General features: G+C 34.6%; 4 protein-coding genes across 5 annotated transcripts in view; 2 read left to right on the forward strand and 2 right to left on the reverse strand.

The window, feature by feature from the left end:
• The window catches only part of LOC124637753 (clustered mitochondria protein homolog), a 26,837-nt gene extending 22,545 nt beyond the window's left edge, over window positions 1-4,292 (reverse strand). For both annotated transcript variants that reach the window (XM_047174391.1, XM_047174390.1), the window contains exon 1: window positions 4,067-4,292. In XM_047174391.1, the coding sequence (XP_047030347.1) occupies window positions 4,067-4,184 (118 nt within the window). In that variant the 5' untranslated portion in view covers window positions 4,185-4,292. The remainder of the gene's footprint in view (window positions 1-4,066) is intronic.
• Window positions 4,293-5,035: 743 nt separating this feature from the next.
• Window positions 5,036-7,454, forward strand: LOC124637329. The gene is made up of 6 exons (XM_047173692.1): window positions 5,036-5,196; window positions 5,407-5,613; window positions 5,899-6,080; window positions 6,266-6,389; window positions 6,748-6,944; window positions 7,281-7,454. Exons 2-6 carry the CDS (start codon window positions 5,410-5,412, stop codon window positions 7,333-7,335), a joined length of 762 nt encoding a protein of 253 aa, XP_047029648.1. The 5' UTR covers window positions 5,036-5,196; window positions 5,407-5,409; the 3' UTR covers window positions 7,336-7,454.
• LOC124637328 (AP-2 complex subunit alpha) lies at window positions 7,449-12,587 on the reverse strand. The gene has a single exon (XM_047173691.1). It carries the CDS (start codon window positions 12,358-12,360, stop codon window positions 9,574-9,576), a length of 2,787 nt encoding a protein of 928 aa, XP_047029647.1. The 5' UTR covers window positions 12,361-12,587; the 3' UTR covers window positions 7,449-9,573.
• Window positions 12,588-13,350: 763 nt separating this feature from the next.
• On the forward strand, window positions 13,351-26,655 carry LOC124637325 (protein phosphatase PTC7 homolog). Its single transcript, XM_047173689.1, has 5 exons — window positions 13,351-13,798; window positions 16,244-16,423; window positions 18,372-18,570; window positions 24,140-24,399; window positions 24,627-26,655. Exons 1-5 carry the CDS (start codon window positions 13,570-13,572, stop codon window positions 24,674-24,676), a joined length of 918 nt encoding a protein of 305 aa, XP_047029645.1. The 5' UTR covers window positions 13,351-13,569; the 3' UTR covers window positions 24,677-26,655.
• The last annotated feature ends 138 nt before the right edge of the window (window positions 26,656-26,793 follow it).

Raw genomic sequence — 26,793 nt, forward strand, 5'->3', positions numbered from 1 at the left:
TAAAAAGTTTTCTTGCTTACACCATTCCCGTATCTAATATAACATCTCTTTCAATCAAAGCGAAGACTACCCACTGACATGATATAATAATATCTTAACTCGGAAAATGATTAAAATAGTGTGTAATTTGAGAGCAGTGGTGGCCGAGTGGTAACTGCCCCAACTTACGAGTGGTAGGTCGCGGGTTCAAACCCGATCTGGCGCATAACTTTGTGTAATTTATTTCGTCACTACTGCTCTCAAAACGGTGAAGGAAAACATCGTGAGGAAACCAGCATGTCCTAGAACCAAAAAAAAATTCGAAGACGTGTGACATCCACCAATCCGCACTGGGCCCGCGGGGTGGATTATGGCCCAAGCCCTCTCCTAGAGAGGAGGCTGTGTCCCAGCAGTGGGAACATTAGAAGGCTGATGATGAGTGTGTAATTTTGATATTTTTAATTTTCAGTTGTGAATTATGGGCAAAGTATTGCTTCCCAAACGAAGCCTGGTCTTCACCAAAATTCCAGGACGCACTCCATAAACAACATAAGATGCTATGCAGCAAACATTTCAAAAGCACATGCTTTAATGAGAAGAAGTTGTTCAGAACAGCTGTACCTGATGTTCAATGCCAACAACATTCCGCTGCACGAACGCACACATATTTTATTACAGTTTTAAAGTTATTTGAGAAAAACAGATTTGGCTGCAGTAATGTTTGAAATGTTAAAACTTGGCAAGATCGTTTTTCAAAAATTTGTTTCAGCCCGGAACGAAATACATTGATATATAGCTTTTGTTGTGTAGTAAATGTTTGTAAATATCAAAATATAATTGGTCTAGTGTCTTTCTCTTCCTAATCATTTCTATAATAAAGAAGAAATAACACCAACGTTTATTACACAATATGATAGAATAATTTAAACCATGTCTGTAAACTTGTTGTTTGTTAAACAAATCGATAGTATTCTTTATTGTATAATAACATAGTCTTGTTTTTTATAATAGTAACACTTTAAAACTAACTAGAATTTTTGTTTGTTTATGTTTTGATGTTGAAATTGTATGCAATAGGCCCATCCATACTTGTTATTTTGGACGAAAATGTCTGAAATACCTACCTAAATTGATTAAATTCATGTATTTTAAAATTCATTACATAGGTGCACATACTTGTGATTTATGAACACCTTTTGTACCCTATTTCTGGAAATAAATTATAATTATTAACATGCTAAATAAAAAACTCTTGTACTGTAATCTTCCTTTTATTACACTGCTGCACTGCTCTATAAAGATAAATATTAGCAATTTATGCACAAGTACACTGTGTTTCATGTCGATTATTGCTGAGCAAAATGTGATAATCTTGCTCAGCCATAATCGACGAACGCACTGGGGCCCGATTCTCCTAATTTTACGATTCAGTCGAGTCGATTCACATTCGACTGAGATTCAATCCCGACTCAATTACGATTGAAGCATATGTGGCATTCCGCTATTTTTTCTTTGAAATAAACGTTTTTATCCTTTTCTGTCATTCAATAATGAATCATTTTGTCTGCAAATGATTTACGATTGCAATATGATTGTAGAGCAAACTACCGTATAGACCAAAATCACCAAAATAGCAGACCAATCGCAAACCAATCGAATGTCGTTGGAATACGATTGGTCTTATATTAGTAGCAGAATGCCCGATATGGTTAAAACTGCTACTGCGATCATATTGCGATTCAATTTCTATTCGATTTTAACATTATTAACTTAGGAGAATCGGGCCCCTGTACTTGTGCATAAAATGCAATAAAAATGACCTATAGAATATACTGTAGTTTGAAACTCCCGCCCTAGCTTCTACTCTCTAGTTTTCGTGGGCGGAATATAGATGGCGCCGGCCGGTAAGGAAAAATTTCCTCATAAAATTTGTACGGAGTCGTTATTCTTCCCTTTAGGGTATATATGTTCTGTGTTCACGTTGTACCACAGCTCCCCAATAATACTTCTAGTAAGGCATTTCTTATGAAGTAAGTTATATCTTACTTGCCTTGTGTGTCAACAGTGATGATAAAAACTTATCTACAATATTATACAGGATAGAAAAACAGGGCGATAGGTAAGTACATGCCTAAATTAACTTCCGTCATGATGATAATAATGTGTATGTCTTTATTTGTGTAGGTAAACCACACCCTAATAACTATTACTATGAGTAGGCATTACACTTTCTACCAATTAGGGAAATGAAAATCACTCTACGATATGGCTTCTCAAATTGAATATTGATTGATCTACCAGACCATTGTTGTAAGAAGACATTAAACTGTAATAATAAGTAGCTCTGTACTTAGATAAAAAAACTTATAATATGTGACTGGCTTATACCCTGTCTATTTATTACAAGATCATGAAAGCACCATATGATTCTGAGGTGTGACATTTTAAACATCAAGTAAGCATGTGATTGCAATTCAATTTAGAATTGTAACAAAAGGTGTTAAATACATCAGTGCAATGGATTTACATAATAAAATTTTATGCTCACACTGAACAATTAAAGTAAGATTACAAACAAGCACAGCTTTAAAATATACATTAAAGAATATTTTCAATTGTCTAATGTTAATAGTTAAAAAAAAAACTAAATATCTATGTAAATTATAATATTCTAGCTTGAGCTAGCTGCATCTTTGTGTTTATACTAAACAACATATTTGCACTCATCGAGAATCTAGGTCAATTTTGATGAAGATTAACATCAGAACTATAAATATTGCTACAAAACGATGTGATAAATAATTGCAAATTGCTATTCTATTCTGTGTTCTGTTTTTAATGCACAAGATCCTGACACTATTGTCTATTTTAATGGAAGAATCCTGCAAATACAACAAGTCCATATTATCTTGTTCAAAGATATTGCTAATGCTTTTGTAAACATTTTAATGAAACTTTTCTTTTAAAATAACTGTGGAATGACTAGAATGCAGTCAATGGCAGAATAAAATGGTTATATCAATGCAAATGTTTGTTTTGTTCTCAAAGCTTATGTTTGAGTAATAAACCACTGCACAATTGTATTACAAACTTGCCCTTATAGCAATGAACATAACACAGTATGATAACCCAGCGTCTATGGACAACTAGGTGAGGTCAGTAACTGAAACTATATAAATAAATTATCGACGTAGGTATGTAGTCATTAGAAAAATAAGTTTATCAGATAATACCTATTACATTACATTATACTTCCATTCACCACAAGTGGTCAGATAATAAGCCTATATCTAAAAAAATACCTACAACCTTGCATTTAATAATTGAACTTTTTTTATTGGTTATTTTAATGTTATACTTCTTTTTTTGTTTTTAACATATCACATTAATCATATTTGCAGCAGCAGCTTTGAAATCAATAGTAGTAAAAGCCTGATATTCAATAGGAAGTATAATATGGCACACATAAAAAAACTATTTAGAAGAGAAACGTTTTTTATTATAATAATGTAATTTTAAGTGGAGGTCATTATAGGTCACTGAGTTTTATTGGGAGTAATATAATTTAAGCTTTAATAGACTCCTATAGGAACAGCACAATCTTGTTATTACTTTCAATATTTTAGAAACATGAGTGTTTGCCTTTCCAGAATAATTAATAATTGATTTCCAATCACCATTTTTATAATGACAATATTAAATAAGGCACCATAATGGACAACACAAACCTAAACACAGCAAGTTTGTAAGAGTATGTAACTAAATGAGAAGTTGTGTAATAATTTACATTTTAAATTAGGTGCGCCAAGGTCTCGAGATTTTTAATCCCTTGGGCCAACACAAGATCTATACATTTATTTTAGAAATAATACATATAAATATATGAAAATATAAGTAATAGTACGCATGTCATGAAAATGCATAACGTTTTCACAAAAATCAATGGATCACATGATTTATTCAATGAAGTCACATGACCAAAATGCACATAAAATATTAGGAGCATGCAATTATTTTAACATGGAAAACTGCTCCTAAAACCGTTCTCAATGTTACATAACTGAGGGCATGACCATTTAATACTTACTATTGTTACCATTGCCACTGTTGCTCTTGTCGTTCACAGTACTGTTTGCAGGACATTTTTTCACTTTTTGGGGAGCGTTTTTCGTGGAGTTATCATTCACTTCACTACCGAGAGCCATCACAACACGAGGAATCAATCCGGTTCAGATTGACCGCAACGAACACGGCTCCACTCAGCTGAAAGAACACATGCGGTAGACTTAAGGTTCAAATTGGACTAACAAGATTTGGAAATTCAGTATAACCCGTCAAAATTTAAAGCACACACTTTCTTATCAAATCTTCTGTCAACTTTGGGCCTACATAATGTTATAGGTTTTTATGTAGTTGTACCAAAGAGAAAACGTCATTTCCAACAGAAGGGAGATTGTCATATTGTATCTTTCATTGCCGATTACGTTGCGAAGTCTTTTGACATAATCAAGGCAACGCAGCAAGGTATTGTAAACTAACCGAATCGTCCGTAGAACACCATCTACATTTTCATTGATGGAAGAGAGAGACATCTAGTGGAAAATTACAAATATTTTTGGAATCGATGACATGAAAATGTCTATGATATGAATAGTGTTCAAAACTCAGAAAAAGATTAACTCCGAGATTCAACAAAAAATTGTTAGAGCTCTGGCTTTTGTAATTTTTTCGTAACTTAGCAAAAGTACTACGTATTTTACCATTGTATTTTTTTTGTGTTAGTTGTCAGATAAAGGAAAGAAGCTTATTAATAAAAAAGCTAGGAGAGCAAATTTTCGATTTCACGACAAAACAACTGATTTTGACGTTCAAAGTGGATGTGGTAAATAAATCTATAAGAAAAATTGTATAAAAATGTGAAAATTATGGTAAGACTATTTACATTTCCGGTTAGACTGGAAGCCGACCCCAACATAGTTTGGGAAAAAGGCTCGGAGGATGATGATGGTAAGGTAAGACTATTTATAACTGGCAATAAAAGTTCCGCCAAATTCAATTGTGTATGACATTATTTTGGCAGTGACAGTGTCAGTCAGACACCAGCGAGCCAAACAAACCAAAATATTTTCTCAAAAAATACCCCTTTTTGTAAGAAAAACCTATTTTTCCTTAGTGTTCACTACAGTTTTTATACTGGCGTCGGAAAATTATTCCAAGGTTGTATCACCAGACAGTTTTATTATGTCTCAAAATGTTGTGTGATATTGTTTGTTTTCAGTAAGCCTGAAATAAAAAACATCAATACAGTATATTTTCTGCTCTGAAATTCTAACAAAATAGTATATAAGTCTTTATAATTCTATTAATTCCGTCTTAACGGTACTTTCGAGAGGTATGATTTGTTAAAACGTTTTATTTTCATTGCAGAAAATGCTAGACGGGTGGTACTGCCGCTCTATAGCAAATATGCAGGCGAGCGAGGCGAGTGTGAGCAATAATGCACCTCCGGAACCTCCTCAGGCGCGTGATTCTCACAAAGAGTATTCTAGTGACAGCAGCAGTGACCCTGAACCGGAACCTAACTACAGGGCACAGTACATGGCTCTAAAAAAGAAGCTCAAGTATCTTATTTATGTAAGCTTTTTGGTTTAACCTTCATTCAGTTAATGCACCCTGCTATAATGTACAGTCTGTCTTATATGTATATCTGTAGCCATATATTGCAGTTGGATCGGGCACCAAAGTAGTGGTGGCAGGTGGCACTTAAACACATTCTTTCATTTAAGTGCTGTTTATTTGTATCACTTAATAATATTGTATTAAATATATGTTACCAACGCATTATTTATGAAGTATAATAAATATGAACATATATGTTGATCCATATAAAATGAAATAAACTATCTCTTGCCTTTTTAGGAGAATGAATGCTTCCAAGATGCCCTAAGGTGTAGTCAAAAGAGGTTGCTGAAAGTGTCACGAGACCGCAGCTTCCTTTTAGACCGCCTGCTGCAGTATGAGAAACCAGAAAGTACAACTTCTGAAAGTGAGGACACAGAATCATCTGATGATCCTGAATACTACCGCATGGATGTTAAAAGGTAAAATTATGTTAACATTAATAGCAGTCTTGAAATAAGTACACCAAAAGAATTTCTCTCAAGATAAAAGGGAGTTGAAGAGCTTTCTTCAAACCCTGTGTCTCTAATGAGGTATACTCATATCATCATTATCAACAGAATTAACATTGTTAATCATACTGGCTTATGATGTTGTCTAATATCAGAAAGAAAATGGAAACAAATGCTGCTGGCCAGAATATGTCAACAGGATCTTCGGTCAAGGGTGCAAATGCCATAAAGAGAAAAAGGGCTGCTGTTCCTAAGAAACCTCCTAATGCAAGCCATCTTGTAAGTATTGAACAGATATTCTATAGTAGTCCAAAGTACACACTACATCTTTGGATTTGAGAAATGGTTCAGATATGGCAGCATGTACAAAAATAGATGTTTAGAATTTTACTCAAATGTTGATGTTTAGAACTTTTACTCTCAAAGGAATTTTCATGCAAAATTTCCACTGATCTAAAATCCCACCTAGTGTAAGAAGCTACAAATCAAACATACCTAAACTATTTGTTATATAAAATACCTATCTGTCCCAGAAATGGTATCCAGAACCTCATCAGTCAATAGTTGTGCAAACTACTACCTATATAACGAAACAGTCTGACTCCCATGTAATAATCGAATATAATACTAATTGCAGCACCAATCGAGCGGCTCAATGCTGTCTAAAGTATCACCGGCTTTGGGTTTTGGTCTTTCCGCTGGCGACGGCCACATGACGCCGGAGGAAGTGGAGCGACACTTGCAGTCGCGGCAGTCCTACATGGAGCTGCTGCCTGAACGCGCTCCGCCCACCGTGCCAACTGAAATGTTCAGCAACGATCCATCACTTGACAGGTATTTAGCAAAGTAGTCTTGTAAAAATGGGTTTTTATTTATGAATAGGATTATGGAATGCGTGTATTTCAATGATGCCCTAAAACTAATCATGGACTAGAAAAAAAATATTGCCTAATAATACCTTGTCGTGCCATCAATGGGCGCCAGGCCTTAGTGTTGTACTTGTAGTCTCTTGCATCCACTATTAGCTAGTGATTGTAAATATGACAATAGGTCATAAGAGCTTTGTAATCTTGGAATCTGCATATCCCATTGTGCTTATTGCATGATTTAATATATAATAGTGGTTTAAAAATATACTAGGTACTAACCTTTACTGTTTTATTGTTATAGTGAATCAAATGATGTCTTGGAGAACTCACCAAATGTGGAAGAATGGTTTGATTAGTAAAAAGTTAAAATATAATTTTAAGTGTATTCTTAGAATAATTTCATAGAAAAGTAAATAAATACTTATGTATACATTGAACTGTTTGGATTTTTAAAATAAAAATGCACAAATACGTATTGGATAAATATTTTATTTAAGAGTTACAATAATGGGTTTCGAAGCGCAAGAACAAACATCTACATCTGTTATAGAATCACACCCACTTTGTGATATTTTACATTTGATAAACACACATATATACGAAGTGTACATGTATCAAAGAAGCATATACATTCTTTTAAATTTCATAATATACATACAATGTTATGGGTACCACATTCTTAACAAGATTAATAAAAACGTTTAATAATGATATATTAATTTATTATTAATGTTCTCTTAACAAATCTACCATGCAAAGAAAACTTAGCATGCTTGCTACTAATAAATTTATAACAACATTTTATGTCCATAATACTAAAGTCCCTATATTATCTCTATTTTGTGGTACATAATAATATGAAAATAAAATCTTCTAGGTTTGTGAGATTCCTACTACCGACTCAAAACACGTATAGGTACTCAATACACACCAACACATTTAAATAATCTCTAACAAACAAGTACATATAAAATGTCATGAGTATGAAGCTGATATACTTTCAGTTTAAATCTGTAGCATTATTTATACTGGTACAGCTTTATAATCATTGGGATTCTATTTTAAAAATAAATTATAATGTAACATGAAGTCAGATAAAATGACTCATAAAAATACAATTTAAAAACAATATAAAATAGGCCTATTATTTATAGGAATGTTGGTGAAGTAGATACATTATAATATTTTTAAAACATTTGATATACACCAGTCACATGATAATGTTCATCACAGAGACTTGTGTTCTAGGCACCTAAATATGAATTGAAAAAGTTTGTGATATCAGAAAAATAACTAATTTCTGTTATTTTTACGTATACTAGCAATATGGTATATAATGTGATTTTAATAACCAACTTCATAGAGAGTTAACATAAATTGATATTTGCAATAAAAATATATGGATTCAAAGATTTGATTACCAAAGTTAATACTGTATATCAGCTTTCATTTGGAGATATTAATTATTGCCATTTATATAATTTTATACTACAAGTTAACAGGAACATTATGTGAAAAAAGGGTATTATTACATATTTTAGTATAGCAGTTAGCAATGTATGTGTTCCAATGATGCTTAATACAAGCCTAACTGAAAATTGATAGGTATTATATTTCATTACACATGATATGAGTACATTAGATAATTTTACAGACAGAAATATTATACTCACCAGTTTTGGTCATTTAATCCTTTTTTTTGTTTTTATAGTAACATAATATTTCTTTTTTATAAAATAAAACAAAGTTGCCAACCAACTGATGAGTAGAATACTAATAACCCAACCAAAATTTTGATAATGATGACATAACAGCCAAATATTTACTTTGGTATGAATAATAATTTTCTACATTATACCATAAATACATTTTAATATACCTAGAAATGCGCGACAACAGTATGATCTGTGATACTAAATAGCTACCTATTCGTCGTCCAAACAAGACACCATCAACTATGAAGTAATGCATGAAAATTTCAATTATCCCCTATATATACAAATTAAGCAATAATCGTATTCGGTACATTAATCATATATGAATCATGTGAACGTGTAAAAATTATAAAGCACTCTGCAATACTGCAGATCATGGTAAATGTTTATGGATGACAAAAGGCATAATATATAATTTATTATTGTTATACTACTACTAATATCAAATTAGGTTTTATAAATGGAAGGTATTGATATACAAAACATGATGAATAAGGTAAATTCTTAGCATATAGCTTACTAAACTGAATAATATATTGTTATTTTAATACCATGAAAGAAACTAAATATATCTTGTCTTTTGAACATTTTATCAAATCTTATAAATCGCAGTTTAAACGTTAACTAAAATAAATCTCGGTTTACAAAACACCTAACTCTATATTAGCAATAAAATAAATCCAAAATTGTACACGAGAGATTTCATTTCATTCAAGTTCAGTGCAAAGTTCACAAGTGTTCTGCATAGTATATTTTCCAAATTGTACGCATTTATTTTTATCAACTCTACCAGTAAAGTGACTGTGAACTTCTAGGCGACTATAACACCAACTTCATTGTCTAACAATGTTGTTCATTTCTTGTTTTCTTTAACTAAACTTAAAATTGATCTGCTAACAGATTGCATATTTCATGTGAGACTGTTTCCTTGCTAGATCTTACAGTCAGTCTAAACATTTGAGCTTGTTTATTTGGTTCCAATCTCATTAGACATCCCACTTGCTGTACTCTGGTGTGGACAATACCAGCACACACAAAGTTATCAGGATTAGGGTCAATACCATCTAACAACTGCATACCAAATCCAGCCAATTTGGTTCTTGTAGCAGGTATGTCAATGGATCCTTGAGCTTTAAATATCTTTTGTGCTCGCTGTTGTTCTCCTCCTAGGTTTTTCCATCTGGCAAAGAATGACTCACCATTCATTTCGGTAGGTTCAAAGAATTTGTTCAGTGTGAGCGGAAGTTTCATAGTAATTTTCTGGGGTACATTATTGTACACAAATGAAACTGACATACTTGGAGCATCAACAAAATCTTCAATGCACTCAGCAGTAAGCATTTGTTGGATCTGAGCACCTGCTTCTAGTACTGGTTCCATAGGTTTCATCTGCACATTCAGTTTGTGCAAGTCTGTCCAGTGCAATTCAGGGCGAACATTCTGAATAGGGAACTGAGTCTTATTGCCATAGAACAAACCAATCCTTCCCAAATTCTGTCTGTATTCACTTTTGACTCCAATCTGAATTAAATCATTTTCAAATAGCACTCCATTATTTTTGAATAAAAATTTCTTTATATTGTTTTGCTGCACTGTGCTAGGACTGATTTTAGGGGCTGTGTACAGATCTCCAAGTACATCAAGCAATCCATTCCCAGCTGGAGCTGTAGTTCCTGGGGGAGTGGAGAGTCCTAGCAAATCTGCACTTGAGCTGTTAGTGTTATTAGTAGAGTTAATGACAGCAGTAGGTGCTGCAGTTGGTTGTGGACTCTTTGATTCTCTTACATCATCTGGAATGCGCCCAGGTTTCTTTTTCTTCAAAACAGCAAGAATGGAAGATTCTCTTTCAGGGAAAGCAGGCATTTCTTCCAGCACTGTAGCTAAAACATCAGCACTGGCCACAATACTAAGCTGAAGATATTCAGATGCTCTTTGCTGCAATTCAACATCAGAGGAGCGCAAGTTGGAATCAGCACGAAATACTTCTTGAACACGATTTTTGATTTCTGGGAAAAGGTTAACGAGTTTAATGTATGTAGATAATAGAAGTGCTCTTGTTGCAGCAGAACACAGATGGTACTTTGAATGCAGCAACTCAAATTGCACTTGAGGTGATGATCTTGTATCCCCTGCTATCAAATTACCAAACTCTCCAAGAATGTAACCACCCACTTTTACCATGTTCTCATGGCAAGTTGGTGCCTGTAGAGCTTCAAATACTGTTTTTGCAGCATAGCCCTGGACTTCTTCCCTGTTAATTACAATCTGTATAACTCGATACCAAACTTCTTCTGACACATAATCTCCAGCAATCCTTATAAGATTTAGTATCACATCAACATACCAAGTGAAATCTGTGGCATATTTCTCAGCTAAAATGGCTACTTTCAGAACCATTTCTTCTCTTATAGAATAGTCAGCAGTTTCTAAATAAGCTAACATCTCTTGGACAATTTCTTCAGCATTTGTTTTGTCGCACATAGCATATAGTAAATCGACAGCCTGCTGTCGGACAGATACATCTTTTTCCATTTTCATTGATAGAATGACAACTTCTTGATGTTTTTTGACAGCCTCATGAGAAAACTCAGATGTAGCCAGATGACACATAGATTCAAGGGCCAAATATCTCAAATTGGTCTCACGATTGCTAAGGAATTGGCCAAGCTGGTTACATGCCCGAACAAGCAAATTAGGTTCACTGTCATTGTGTATGATAAGACTTATTGCCTCAAACAACACAGCATTCTTGGCATTTGAATGCTGTACCTTCTTTGATTTAGGAGGTTCTTGAGCCTTATTAAAAATGGTTTCGAGACACTCAGATAGACGACCTCTGACGCCAGGCTCTTCAGATGGAGGTGTGTAATTCTGCAGCAAACGTAGAAGTTTGACTGAAAGCCATGGTGCTGGTACAAAGTAATAAGTATAGTCTTGAAGGTCAGTATAACTGGCAGTAACAATCCTACTCAGTCTAGCAACAGCTAGTGTTACGCAACCTTTATACTCTTCTGGATTCTTTTTCACTAGGGCATCAATAAGAGACGTAGCTGCTGTCACCACACCCATGTGTGGGTCATTCAGAAGGTGTATGATTCTGGAAGTCCACTCACCTCCAGGTATTATTTCAGGTGACTTCCTGAACAATCTTAGCAAGCATAGAGCAGCAGATTGCTTAACCACATCCATAGTATCTCCTGAGACAAGAAGTTTAGGGATTTCTGTGCCAAATGCTTCTGCCATATCTTTGCTGCCAATGTTGGCAATGCATTGCAGAGCCAAGTTGACATGGATAGGATTACGTGACTGCAGGTCATTTTTAATGCTCTGGATAATAAGCTTAATTAGATCACTGTTGGTGTTGACCAGTACTGATATGAACAAATAGCCAATCTGTTTTTCAGAATACTTGTTGGATGAAAGTAAGTTGACTGCTTCCATATGACCAAAGTCGATATCATGACCCAGCAAAAAGATAAATAAAAGTTTACATACATATTTCTTTTTTTGGTAGCCATCCAGAGTTTTGTCACCTTTGAACTTACTTCTTATATTGGCCAGTTCTTTATTGATCCTCTTAATTTCCGCTTCTTTGCTTTTACAATTTCTTATGTCTGATATGAAGACTGCGAGCCCTCGCATTCCATCACCCCTGACGGCAGGCATATTGCCAAGTGACTTATCGAACACCAGTTTTATGCCTTTTCTTTACACTTTCTACCGAAATACTGTCTCCAAAATACTATCACTAACGTATATGATGAACAATTGTAAATCGGCGTTGAATTACAAGTAATCAATTAGCGGCCGTCATTACAATTATTCGGAAAAGATGAGATTTCTTCTGCTGGTTCTACACTGTTCTACAACGCCTTCATTTTCCATAGATCGTTTGGAACGTCAGTCGTAGCTTATTGTTTATGGATCAATATTGTACACCAATCAAAATTATATCAGGTGAATTTCGCCTTTATACCAAAGAAATTAATGCTGACTTTGGTATATCAGTTTTTGACAGCTAAAATAAGGCCGATATTATATCGACTTTTTACTTGCAGCCACAAACAATACCTTATTTTTGTAATAATAAAAAAGTAGGATATCACAAGCTAGCCCGGAGAAAAGAAAAAATACATTATTTTGAATAAGATTACTAATTCTCGTTGTTGACAAGATTTTTAATGGGTAGCCCGCATATCGCCATCTTGAACCACCGGTAAATTATTATACACAAGGGAATTCAGCTGAAAAGAAAATTCCCTCGTCAATAATACAAAAAAAAAACTACTTCTAAGGATTCACAATATCATTTTGCTTTTTTTATGTAAAATCCTCAATAATAACTCTATTCTGTCGATCTTGTATAATATAACGGCCTTTAATTTATCGTCTAGGAAGTACCTAACATTAATTGATGGGATTCGACTTTTGAGGAACAGGCAACACAGGTTACCGAACTTGTTGAGATTCGACTTTATCCAAATTCTTCCCCTGGAAGAATGGATAATTGATTTACCCACATTCTCATATTGCACATTGCATTATTATAAAAGCGTAGTATTATTAATTTTTTATTTTGAAAAATAATTCCTTTCACAATTACCATAGACAAGCCTTGGCCAGGTTCCATGTTTTTTCTTCTGTGTTCATCTAGCCTCTATGGCATTCTGTCCAATGTTCGTTCTATCCATCAGATCAGTCACGAGACAAATGTAATAAAAATTGAAAAATACGTCTTTAAAAAACTACAAAACTTTAATTCATATTATAGTTGTAGCTAAAGATGGCCTGCATGTGTTGTTTCAAAAAATGTTTTCATTAGTTTCATCTGGTCTCTTGTGAAAGGCTGGTGTCAAAGTACGCTTTAACTAATGAATGATGCAGTCTATTTTCTGGACAGGGAGACTGCTATCACGTGCTTTACGAAATGGACTTTCGAATTTCTCAAGTGCTACTGAATTGAACGTTTCGTCGACAAAGCACCCTTATTTAGTATCAGTGGTGTGTGGTTTTCCTAAAGACATTGCTAATGGAAGAACGCGCAAAGGACAGTTCGGTGACGACGCATGGTTCTCCACAAATTCCAGCAACGCGGATGTTATTGGTAAGATAAATATATATTATTCTCTTGAACGTAGATAATATACACGCTTAGGTTTATTTTTGTTTGTTTAAGTTTATTATAATTTAGAGTTTATAAAAAATCTGTAATTATTGTAAATAGACACTTGTTATTGTTGTAATGTGAATTTTATCTTCCATTTGATCAGTCGTGCTGTCAGGTAATTATTTAATTATTAAAAATTAATTAATTAATGGTTCATAACAACATTGTTAGTCTGCCTTTTGTGGTTAAACAAAGCAGTTAATAAATTAGCATAACAATTCATCACAATAATATTGAACTGTTTTTTCTATGTTTATATCCTAAAAAAGTGGTATATTCTTAACTTCTTATTTGTTAAGTTGTTGTTGTTGTTTGTATAAGTAGTATTGAAATCTAATAAGTTATTTATTTACCACCTGGATGCATATTTACTATATATAATAGTTTTTGATAATATTTTAATGACATTACCTACTAAATTGAAGGAATCAAATAAAAACCAAGACAAAACAGGTATCTTACTTGTTACCTTACAGCTATCTTGTATTTACTCAGTTATTTTATTGATATTCTATGCTATAAAAAATATTATTAAAATAAAAAAGAACCTATAGAATATCAGTATTACAAGAATAGTTACATTTCAGGTACCTATTTGATAGATGATTAGCGTATTGTTTAAAAGTTAACGATCATATATGTTTATGGTATACCATTAACAATGTGATGTGTGTACAGAAAATTTAAACTACTGTTATAATCAGCAGTCCAGGTATTATGTCTTAGGACATTAAATATAAACCTTTTTGTTGAGCCTTCATGTTATAACTTAAGACAGGAAAATAATATTATGTTTATTTCAATCTGTGTGAGAACTACATTGCTGTGGAGGTTCTGACACATCCTCCTAACAAAACATAAACGATGAAAGGTGGATGTTATGAGATGCTGTCTATTGTTTTGAAGTTTGAAAGACACAATTTATAAACCCAATTTAAATAAATGAGTTGGTGCTTGGTTTACTATAGAAAGAACAACCCCAAAACATTGTAAGATATCTTTCTCTCTTTATTAACTTTTACAGAGAGAAAAGCTGTGTCAGTCCTATGTCTTAAAATATACAGTTTTTACACAGAAGACATATGTAGAGCATGTTTATTGTTTGAAGTGTTTTGTGACTAAACATACAATAACACAATCAGATTACAGTTTTCAATTAGACTTGGGGAAAAGTAATAACTGGAAAATAATATAAAATTCAATAAACTCTCATTGGTGGCCAGTACAACTGGTTGTGTAGTCTTTAGAATGATAATAAGGAAAAATGTCTGAAGAAAAATTTTCCTTATAGAAGTTATTTGCAACCTAAAGTTTGATTTTTGTGCTATTGTGACTATAAAGACTGCAGTACAAACAGACTTTGGGGAAAACTAATAAATATATAGGTATCTTTTGAGGTAAATGAAATGTTTAAGGTAAAAAGTATGTGTTTACTTAATGCACAACACAATTCTAACTAAGCTTTTGAGGAAAACAAGTTGGATATCATATTGATAAAAAATAATTTACTTACTAAACACAAGTTTAGATCGATGATATACAATCTGTCTTTTTGTTTATAAACATTGAAGTTTGGATGAATGTTTGTATCTAATTCAGTGTTCACACAAAGACTACTGAATGGATTTTGATGTAACAGTATTATGTAACATGAGAATAATATAAGGGCTTTTTATTTGGGGTGTAGAAAGTAGGTAGCAGTGTGCAGCTTGCACACTGCTACCTACTTAATTAATTCTTTAATGTTATTTTCGACCTACCATACAGAGCTGCATCCAGTTAGACTGGAAGCTGAAATGAAATGGAATCGTTTATTTTGCAAGTTGGGCATTACATAACTTTTACACGTCATTTTAAGAACGCTGCGGTTGGCATTTCCTGATTGACTGATCCCCGACAACGTTGGGAAAAAGGCTTGGAAGATGAAGATTCATCATCCTCCGAGCCTTTTCCCAATCATGTTGGGGTCGGCTTCCAGTCTAACCGGATTCAGCTGAGTACCAGTGCTTTACAAGAAGCGACTGCCTATCTGACCTCCTCAACCCAGTAACCCGGGCAACCCAATACCCCTTGGTTAGACTGGTGTCAGACTTTCTGGTTTCTGACTACCCGTAACGACTGCCAAGGATGTTCACTGACAGCCAGGACCTACAGTTTAACGTGCCATCCGAAACACAGTCAATGGTGTCTAAGATATACTTAGAAAGTACATACAAACTTAGAAAAGTTGCATTGGTACTTGCCTGACTTGGGATCGAGCCCGTGCCCTCATACTTGAGGTTGGTCCTTTACCCACTAAGCCACCACGACTTGGAAGATGAAGATTAATGAGCAATATTTCATTAAGTTATGTTCTTAAAGTGTAATTTTGTATTGACACAGGTGTGGCAGACGGTGTAGGAGGATGGCGTGCTTACGGCATCGACCCTGGCGAGTTCTCTTCGTACCTCATGAGGACGTGCGAGAGGCTCGTCCAAATGGGACACTTCAAGATGTCAGAGCCAGGGGACCTGCTGGCTAAGTCCTATTACGAATTATTGGAACATAAAAAACCAATACTAGGTGAGTTCTAAAGTTTCAAACTAGCATCATTCTCAATAATTTATGCTGGATAATGGGTACTAACTACATAATATACCACAACATTAGTAGGGTTACAAAGGTATGTCAATGAGATTGGACACCTATTTATATCTCTCTGAAAATATTCAAGATCATTTGCAGGTGGTTAAGAAAACTTGTAATTGCCTCTTTTGCTGGGCGTGCATAATATGCGTTACTATCTAAACTAGAAAAGTCCTTGACCAAGTTTGATATAGATAGCTTGAGTCTAATTTTATCACTCCTTTTCTAAATATAATTTCAGGTTTTATTATTTTGATTGCTATCCAAAAGATCTGCAGCTATGCCTTTCAAAGGCGTAAGGTTAGCAACCTTCTGTTTCTATTTTATTTTTTGCCAATAAATGTAAACCTGTGAGCAAAACAAATTGTTTCTTCAATAGATAAACAGGTTCTTAATGATCTTAGTTATTATTAATCTAGCGTGAAATCTATAAGCGGATGGATACACGTTCACACTAGCGGATCTTCTGCTCGGTTTTTCTGACATATGAGTCACACTCACAGCAAGTAAATTGACAACTACCTACCGGTACAAAAGATGCCGCGCCTGAAACTTTACTCGAAATTACAAAAATCCTCTAGTGTGAAAACACTTATAACCTGTTTGGTATTTGTAAGGTTTTTTTTTTTAATAATATGTAATACTAAACATAAAAGTGAGAAAAGAGAGATTTTCAGCGAGCATGATTTCTTATGTAATAAGAGATTTTGAAGATTTTTTGGACATTAGTTAATATTGGTGAAGAATTATGCATTGCAAACTGGGTCCCGATTCTCCTAATTTTACTTAAGCGACATACGATTCACGTTCGACTCGATTCGACTGAGATCCAATCCCGACTCGATTACGATTGAAGCATGTGTGGCATTCCGCTATTTTTTCTTTGAAATAAACGTTTTTATCCTTTTCTGTCATTCAATAATGAATCATTTTGTCTGGAAATGATTTACGATTGCAAAATTATTGTACAGCAAACTACCGTATGGACCAAAATCACCAAAATAGCAGACCAATCGCACACCAATCAAATGTCAATCGAATACGATTGGTCTTTTAATGGTAGAAGAATGCCCGATATGGTTAAAACTGCTATTGCTATCATATTGCGATTCGATTTCTATTCGATTTTGACATTATTAACTTAGGAGAATCGGGCCCCTGTATATTTCTCACGTTATTTGCAAAAGAAGACCCCTCTGGCTGACAGTGGAAGAATAAATAAGCAGATAATGGTTATTTATTAGATACATACAAGTGTATCAATTGAATGATACAAAGTCCTCTTTTATTTCCCTTGAGTTGAATTGCAAACTCGATGTTTCATTGCAGTACAGTGCAAACCAATTACCGATAAATAGGTATGGTAGTTACATGATGATGATGATATTTATTTGTGCTACTGAGACTTCCCATTCCATGTTTGTCTATTATTATTTTTTTGCTCATAATAATATTAGCATAAAGATTAACATGAAGAATATGCATTAAGTAAGTTAAAATTTTCAGATAAATCACAAAATAAAATGTTTAATGACTTATTACTTAAAGAAAAATGGTACATTTTATTTATTTTATTTATTTGGAAAAAAAACAGTGACACATTACATTTTGACATGATATGTATAAATACAAGCAATTATGAGCAAATGTGTTACCAACAACATTTTCCACAAAATACATTAAACGGGCTTATTTGCTAACAGTTATCATAAAATATGAACCTAAAAACTATACTATACTATACTTATAGATAATAATTATTGTTATTTTACTGATTTTTATTGACTAACTGTCTTCATAGGTCTACATAGGTAATATATGGATTTTTTGAGAATACTCCCTCACTCCATAGTATAATGTTTGTAATTACCATGTTTTGTTACAGGAAGCAGTACAGCGTGCGTGATGATCCTAGACCGGTCGGAGAGCGTGATGCGCGCCGCCAACATCGGTGACAGCGGGTACATGGTAGTCCGTGGAGGCCGCATTGTTCACCGGTCGCACGAACAGCAGCACTACTTCAACACGCCTTACCAGCTCAGCTTGCCGCCGCCCGGACACGACCGGAATGTGCTAAGTGACAGGTATATACATACTAATATAAAAAATATATTTTTTTCTTGGTTTGTACCCCAAAGGCACTAAAACTACTGGCTTGATTTGAAAAAATCTTTCACTGTTAAAAAGCTAGACTATCCCCGAATCACATAGGTTATATTATGTCCGGGTACGGGTGAAGTTTCCCTCGTAACTGCCAATGCATAGAAACATTTTTCTCCCGCGGCCTTTAAGTTTAGTCAGGAGGGACGAGGCAATGAAATGTGTGCAGTTTTCGTGTTCATTACATTGTCCATACATAAGTTGTAAAAGACGCTATTCCTTCACCGCCAGGCTTGGAACATACGAATCATTTAATTTTAATGTCGTAACATTTCCTTTAAATTCTTGTTCTCACGCCGAATGTTGCCTATTTCTTCCCACAGTCTCCCACAGAGGTGTTATCATGAACGAAGGCAAACAATTTTACATTCGAATTTATAACTTAGCAGATTATATACCAAATCGTTGCCTTGGTTTTGTAGACGAGTTACAAAATCGTATAAACTTTCAGTATTAAGTACTGAAATCATAACCATGCTACCGAGAGGAATGTGTATGTTGACACCGTTCCGTCTATTGTCACTTGTGATAGATATCGCATTCATATCAACAACACACTTTTAGAACACTAATCGAGTTTTCAGTAGACCGCCAATGATACGCATATCATTGTTTTAAAAATTGAAGACTTTAGAAACTCTCCATACCTACTGAGTTTCTACAAGGAATTTCGCTTATAAAAAAGAGAACTACAGATTTCAAACATATTTGTTAAAATGACATTGTACTAACTGCCCTGGAATTGTTATTTATATGTGTTTATCTTGCGTCTACACTTATTTGATAAAAGAAGTATACTGCGTCATAATTTCTGCATGATAATATCTGATTTAGAGCGAAAGGTTACTTCAATAGAGATAATTTTGTAAATACTATTGAAGGTTTAATGTAGCTTACGGTTAGCTTGAAAGAGTTTCAGAATATCTTCAGTAAAGTTGTTCTACGCAAGTAAGTAATCGTATTTTTACTGCAAGAATGTCTGACATTCTACGGTAGAACGAAAACTTGCTGCGTATTGTTGACAGTTTTATTTTGGTGTAGTGCCAAAGCTCCCCTTTTTAAATATGCTGTTATATTTAAAGAAAGCTGCAGTTTTTTTGTACCTCAAACTCAATCTGTTTGATTTCATGCTTTGACCTAGGACATAGTCTATTTGCATGACCGTTTCGGCGCGCTCGATTAGCTTACTGCTACAGAGCAGTTTTTACCAGAGAAGTGGCTATTAGCTGGCACCGAGCGGTTTATTCGTACGCAATGAAGCTACATTGTGAGTTTTGTGAGGTCACACGTCTGAATCAGTTCTTAAACATTGAGACATTTTTAAAACCATAAAACTGGCTATAATGATAAGTTTAGTTGTTTTGAACTAATTTTGTAAATGTGTTGGCGGCTATTTCTAGAATTTTTTTAATATGTTTAGTGAACCGCAAATAATTCTCTCATTATCTTAGGCTTAGGATAAAAGACGCGTTTTATACTCTTAAAATACGCGTTAAAATTCTGCGTATCTGTTAAAAGTAAATATTCTATAAATGAATAATGGCAGGAAGCTATCCGATTACTGTTGTAAAAGTATTTTGCATTTACATCAACGGCAGCGTATCTTTGTTGCGCTTAACGATAAAGGGGCAATACCTAAATAGGTACCTAGCTACTTTAATGCTAATAGATAAGTAAATGTAATACTAACCAATACCTACAAGTTTAACATAGGAAAACGAATGGAACGCTAATATAAACTGTGAATTAAGTAAACTTACTTAACAAGGTTTGTAAATCGTTCACTAATAATTATAAACAGTTTAAATTAATGCTACTATAAACGATCTTGCACATTCATGCACTTTTATGACCTTGTGCAATCACGTTTGCGGGTCGGTTTGAGATTAAATTGTCGAATGTGACAGCAATTAGATTCTTCTTAATTAGTTCAGAATGAGGTTTTCCTTATCACTGGTAGACTAGTAAGCAGGATGTGAAACATACGCTACAATAACATCTAATCTCATCCAGATTTGGTCGGCGCAGTCATAAGACTCATTCTGCTTCAACCACGAGACTAGTAGTCATGTGCTCAGTCTACATACAGCCGTCGTATTTCTGTATGCACTAATATTAGAATTTTTAGTTCATTGGATATTTGCCAGGCCTTTAAACTTGCGCGTTCTCTTAAAATTTATGGAATTGTGTTTATTTGTTTATTATTGGCAACGTTTACGAAAGAATTTTATCAACTTCTTCAATCTTAATGTGTCACGTATTTTCAATGACGTCACAATGCGTAAGAATGAAATAACTGAGAGGTTGTTGACACTAATTAATTTAATTACATCATTGACATCAAAACGATATGCTATTGTCACTATTGATATACTGACTTTATGCACCCGCTGTAGGTATATCACATTCATCCTAGAATTGTGTTGTTACGTCTTTGCGCCCTAATTACGTGTTACGTTATGTAGATAAGTGGACGAGAATAAAGTCCAATGTTTTTTTAACATCTCGTGGAGCGCTTTGTTGTTCTTCCTATTATTACTTCGCTTCGTTATTATGTATTCCGCTCGTTGCATCAGACTCCAAAAGTTGTATTTATTCTAGTTATTTTAATGTGCAATGTGCACGCGTTATGTAGGTAAAATTTTATTGCGAACAGGCTAGTTAGTGTTTCTAACTTAGGCCATAATGATATTCAGATTTGACGCAAACAAATGCGTAGTATACAAACACAGATTTAACTTCTTTTTAATTCAAAAATATGTCCTGAGTAGGGCCTGCAATTTCGGTAAAACAAAAATTACCGGTAAAAATTCGGTAATAAAAATATTTTTACCGGTAAACCGGTAAAACGGTAATTTTTGTATTTTTTTTAATGTGATATTATAACAATAAGATTGGGTAGTCTTAAAGCAAAAACTAAATAAATATGCAAAGTATAAGGTGGTAAACGTTTTTTGTGACGTGGGCCGTAACAAAAAACATGTCAGTACCATCCGTACGCGATGTTGCCGACAAAATGCAAGAGAAACGGCTGCGATGGTACGGACATGTAAAAAGGAGTGACACCTGAGGACATCGGCAGTGTGAATGTGAAGTCAATCTCAATATACCGGGTCAAAGGCGCAAAGGCAGGCCGAAACCGTGGTGGTTGAGTGTCGTAATGAATGACATGAAAATCTGCGAACTCGAAGAGAAAGATGTCTATTCAGAAGGATAGAGCGAAGTGGAAGAAGGAAGATACGGAAAGCCGACCCCGTCACAAGACGGGATAAACGCTAAGAATTACCGTAAAAAAAATATATTTTTCATTGAAGTGAAAGCCCTTTTTTATGGTAAATCATCAAATGACAGACTCTTTCTGTCTAAAACCCATGTTTTTTAGTAGGCGTTTTATGGACCAGGGTCGCGGTAACTCTTTCGAACAATCCCGCGGCCCAGGCAGGCCTTGGCCCTGCTGGGCCCCACTGGGTTTGCTGACATCTCCCTGAGGAGCCCGTGGAACAACGCGCGCCGCTGACACGGGTCTGTTGTCTATGCAGACGGTGGAACGATGAGCTACCCGAACTCACCGTCCACAGACCGACGCCTACGGTGGCTGGGAGTCGTCTCTCGACCCTTGGCGCCCGTGGTGTCTTCCTGGTCGACTATAGCGGCTGGGTTGAGAAGTGCTACTCGCAGTTGCTCCGCCGTCTCCTTCTCGAGCATGACTGCTTCGCAGAAGGAGGCGACGGCTTCCCATTCCCTCTAGCCCCGGACCATGGCTTGAACCAGGAAAGGACGTGAAAGATCGCCCTTGCCTATTGCCTCGACGACAACACGGCGGTACCCTTCCCAGGCAGTGCACACCTGGACTGTGTGCTCCACCGTGTCCTCAGAGCTGTCCGCATGGTGGTGAAGTAAAAGCCCTTGCTCAGTAAGGTCATAGAGTAGGTAAAATAAGCATTAGCTACATTTGTACCTAGTATGAGCTGACAGCTATGAGGAAAAACAAAATAACCGAATGAATACAATTTGTTTAGATTTTATAAATTAAGATGAGAAAGAAGATTTGTATCTAACCTAGAGATAGAGATGAGAGATGTGAGCTGTGTGCTAGAGATGTGTCCTTAAACACACAAGTTTACTTTCCTAAAAAACAGCAACTTTAACACTCTTACAATACGTAATGTATGCAACATTACATTATATTTAGGCTACATAACAAAGATTTGACGTTAAATGAACAATAGGGTAGTGTCCAGGGTCGAAATAATGAAATAATATTTAGTCCGCTTTTTAGATAATCAAAAAATATTGGATACGTATTTTTTCTTTTTTTAATTAAACATAAAATGACAAAGATAATACACTTCAAAAATTAGGAGTGGGGGCCTTTTACGTCACAGTGTCCTGAAAATTGTAGCAACTTGTGACGTCACACTCAACTTTAACACGCTATATCTTAACAAGTTCTGATCCAATTTAAAAAAGAAAAAATACGTATCGCTTAATTTTGGACAATCTACAAGACGGACTAATTATTATTTTTTAGGAAACTAGCCTATTCCTATATTTTATCAGAAAAACGTAAAAACCGGTAAATTACCGGTTTCATATTATTTTTACCGGTAATTTAAAACTCGCAAAAATGGGCGATTTACCGGTAAAAACGAAACCGGTTAACCGGTATTGCATGCCCTAGTCCTGAGGCTATTTGAGTTTTTAAAGTTACCTACAATTAAGTATTCTACACCCTATAGAATTCCAACCTAATCTGATACAAAAGCCAAAAGATAAAATCAGGAGCTAATGTCTGCGCACATCCAGGTCATTCGTTTTCATTATTATCAAAAGGAATCACTGGGGCGAGAGCCTTCTCTCTGCGACTTTGTGATGTTAAGTTTATGCCATATGCATACCTTCAAGTGAATACCTATTAAAATGTAAACGCAAGTTAATTAAATAAGAAACTTACTTTATCATTACATTAACATTACATTCATCACACAAGTGAGATGTTGTGTGTTTACAAAGTGATCATGACGAGATGTTTCTATATTTATGAATCGTACCACTTTTACTCCTATATAAAGGGGTTAAAAGATATCAGCTAATGGAGTCGGTCATCTTTATGTCACAATCTTGACATGCAACGCCACCATGAGAGAAGAAAACGAAAATTCCTACATTTTGCGACAGGGTTACACTAATTTCGCAGAATGATGATCTCTGTTCATATGTATTATTGAATGGACAAAGGGTTTTATTAAATAGTTAAACAATTTAAAAACTCACAGCTGTGAGCTGCCCATCGGTAATGTACGATAGCGTAGCCTGCACTCTGATCGATCTTACTAATAGTGCAAGAATTTTTGGAATCAATCCAATAAATGCCAATTCATAATTATATTACTCGTTACGCAACTTTCCCTTTCTATACTTTTCATGTATGGTTGAAAATGCTATTCATTTAACTAAATCTTTTTTTAATAAGTACCAAATTTTTTTCTTCAGGCCAGAATCGGCGGAGACGTCAGAATTCGCAGTGGAGTGCGGTGACGTGATCCTAGTGGCGACTGACGGCGTGTTCGACAATGTGCCCGAGCCAGTCCTAGTTGCAGAGATGAGGCGTGCTCAGGGCCTCGCGGGCGAGACCAAGAGGCTGCAGGCCGTCGCCAACTCCATCGCGTGGATGGCGCGCAACCTCTCCTTCGACGGCTGCTACATGTCGCCCTTCGCGAAGAGCGCGCGACAGAACGGCATTGATGCCATTGGTGAGCCACACTCATGACAATGACAACACCTTAACTATTGCTTGTTTGCACATTACTTCAGAATATTCATGTGACTTGTGTTACTGCTCTTAACAATCACATTATTGATCGGTTTCTTAATTATTACGTTAATGGAGCCCCCTTGACAATTGAATGATTTATACCATTAGGAATTTCGAATCCATTGTGAATCTCGCGTCATTACTAATCCGATATTTTGTTTACAGGGGGAAAACCGGACGACATAACGGTGCTACTTGCTATCGTAGCGCTATGAAAATGTCCTATGTGATTTATGTAGCTAGATTCTAGGTACATTTTTTGTTCAAGATTACTACAAAATTTAGTTAAATAATAGTGATAACAACGAAGCCAAAAATATGTTTGGACCCTTTTCTGTAATTGATCTGTAATTATTTTTGAATGTCTTTGGTTATAAGTGAAGGAGGTGCCCACATTTGATTCTTCGCGATTTATTATATGAGACAGATGTGTTTCTGATTTCTGGAAATCTGTTTTATATGTATATTTGACATTTAATTGTTACTTGTGCATAGTAATGTGTAAATACTTTTTGTACTATATGACGTCAATTTTGTAATAATAGATATTTCTGTATGATCTCAAAAGTTGTTTGTATGTTTTATTACTGTACAGGGCCAGGCCATGGAGCCGTTCACTGGTCACCTCCTAAACTTGATTCTGTCTACTTATGTTAGTTGTGAAATAGAATTGTTTATTCAGAGATCACGCGATGTGACGCCATGATCTGAATGTTGTGCTTCTAAATTATTGTGATTTACATGAAGCTGCTGATGTTATAATGCTGGAAAGAAAGTGTACATTACTTGTTGAAAGATTTACGTGAATTTTGAATGTAATTGGGTCAACGAAAGTTATCCGTGACCGACATTAGCAATCGTTGAAAAACAGACCTACTTCTACTATCTGTTATTTTATGATTGTACACAAACTCGCAAAAATGTCATATTATATTATGTAACTGACTTAAATGGTGTACAAAAGATATATGGGTACACTAAGTTTGTATAATCGATATTGCGATCAATTAAAATTGTTGATGCGATCGAAAAATACTAATCATGCAGAGATTTCCGAAATCGCAAAACTTAGTTTAACATTTGAATGTGGTCGTACAATCCGGTAACGCAGACAGTATACAGTAATAATATGTCGATTGTAAGCAATGTATAGTCAGTCTCAAAGGGTCAACGCATTGTGTACTAGATAACATCATCTTTTTTCTCTTTATATTAAAAGTATATGAACAAAATCTTTACCCTGACAAAACAAAAACGATTTCTTATAGGTTCCATTTTAACGATTTTAGCTTTGTTGGCCCAAATGTAAAAATAGTAGTAGTATAATAGTTTTATTATTGTGTGATTTCAAAGTGGACGAGTATGTCTTTCTGAAATATTTAATTTTACAATCAACTGTGTTTTTGTGGAATTGAGTGTGAGAGTTTGAATGAAGACTGAATACAACTAGATATACTGTTCTTGTTGTTACTAGTAGTTTTAATAATGTTACGAAACTATATTTGAAACGATCACAACTAACGGTTCTATATAAGACACTTTATGTTCTTTTTATAAATTTTTATGTAAATTATATGTGTATTGATTGTATGTTTCATTTTTTCTACAAGTAAATTAAACCTTTGTCGCAGCTGCTACTACATTTTGGATACATTTTAGACTGCTAAAATTAGAAATCATTGTAATCATTCATTAGCTGCATTAATTCTTTTTAAGGTGCATTTTATTATTATTTTTAATAATAGAATAAATTATGTGACGGATAAAACGTTACAAACATTATTCAATTGAATAGCTCAGTCGATATGTATAGCAAGCAGAACCTAAACTGGTAACCTATTGACTTGGCGTTCTATTGTATTGTCATATTGTTGAGTCTTGAGTTTCGTTTTAACCGTGACATTAATCTTCAAGCAATTTCCGAGTTAACAACTACATATATACTTTATTATTCTTTCTAGATCCAAAATTGGTTGTTAGCCTTCGCTTAAAATGTTTGTATATAAATAAAAATCATTAGCGTAGCAAAGTTAAAAGATGACTCGTCTTTTAAATGTATGTCAAGGTACTGTAAGTAGTCACTGATCAAACGCTTATCGTCGTTACATTTCGACTCGGACTTATCAACTCTGTGTTATTTAAATTTCACCATGATATTGTGTGAAAATAGAATAAACAATTCTGATTATGATTACATCTTTGATTCATTTTCGCCTGCTAAATAACCCAAAGGATAGTGAAAAAAACAAAACACGATTGGACTGTATTTAGAATGCTAAATCTTATTTATGGTGTTTTGTAATTATTTATCAATGCAAGTTCCATGTTCTTA

This window comes from Helicoverpa zea, chromosome 16 (genome assembly GCF_022581195.2).
Source record: "Helicoverpa zea isolate HzStark_Cry1AcR chromosome 16, ilHelZeax1.1, whole genome shotgun sequence".
Classification (NCBI taxonomy): domain Eukaryota; kingdom Metazoa; phylum Arthropoda; class Insecta; order Lepidoptera; family Noctuidae; genus Helicoverpa; species Helicoverpa zea.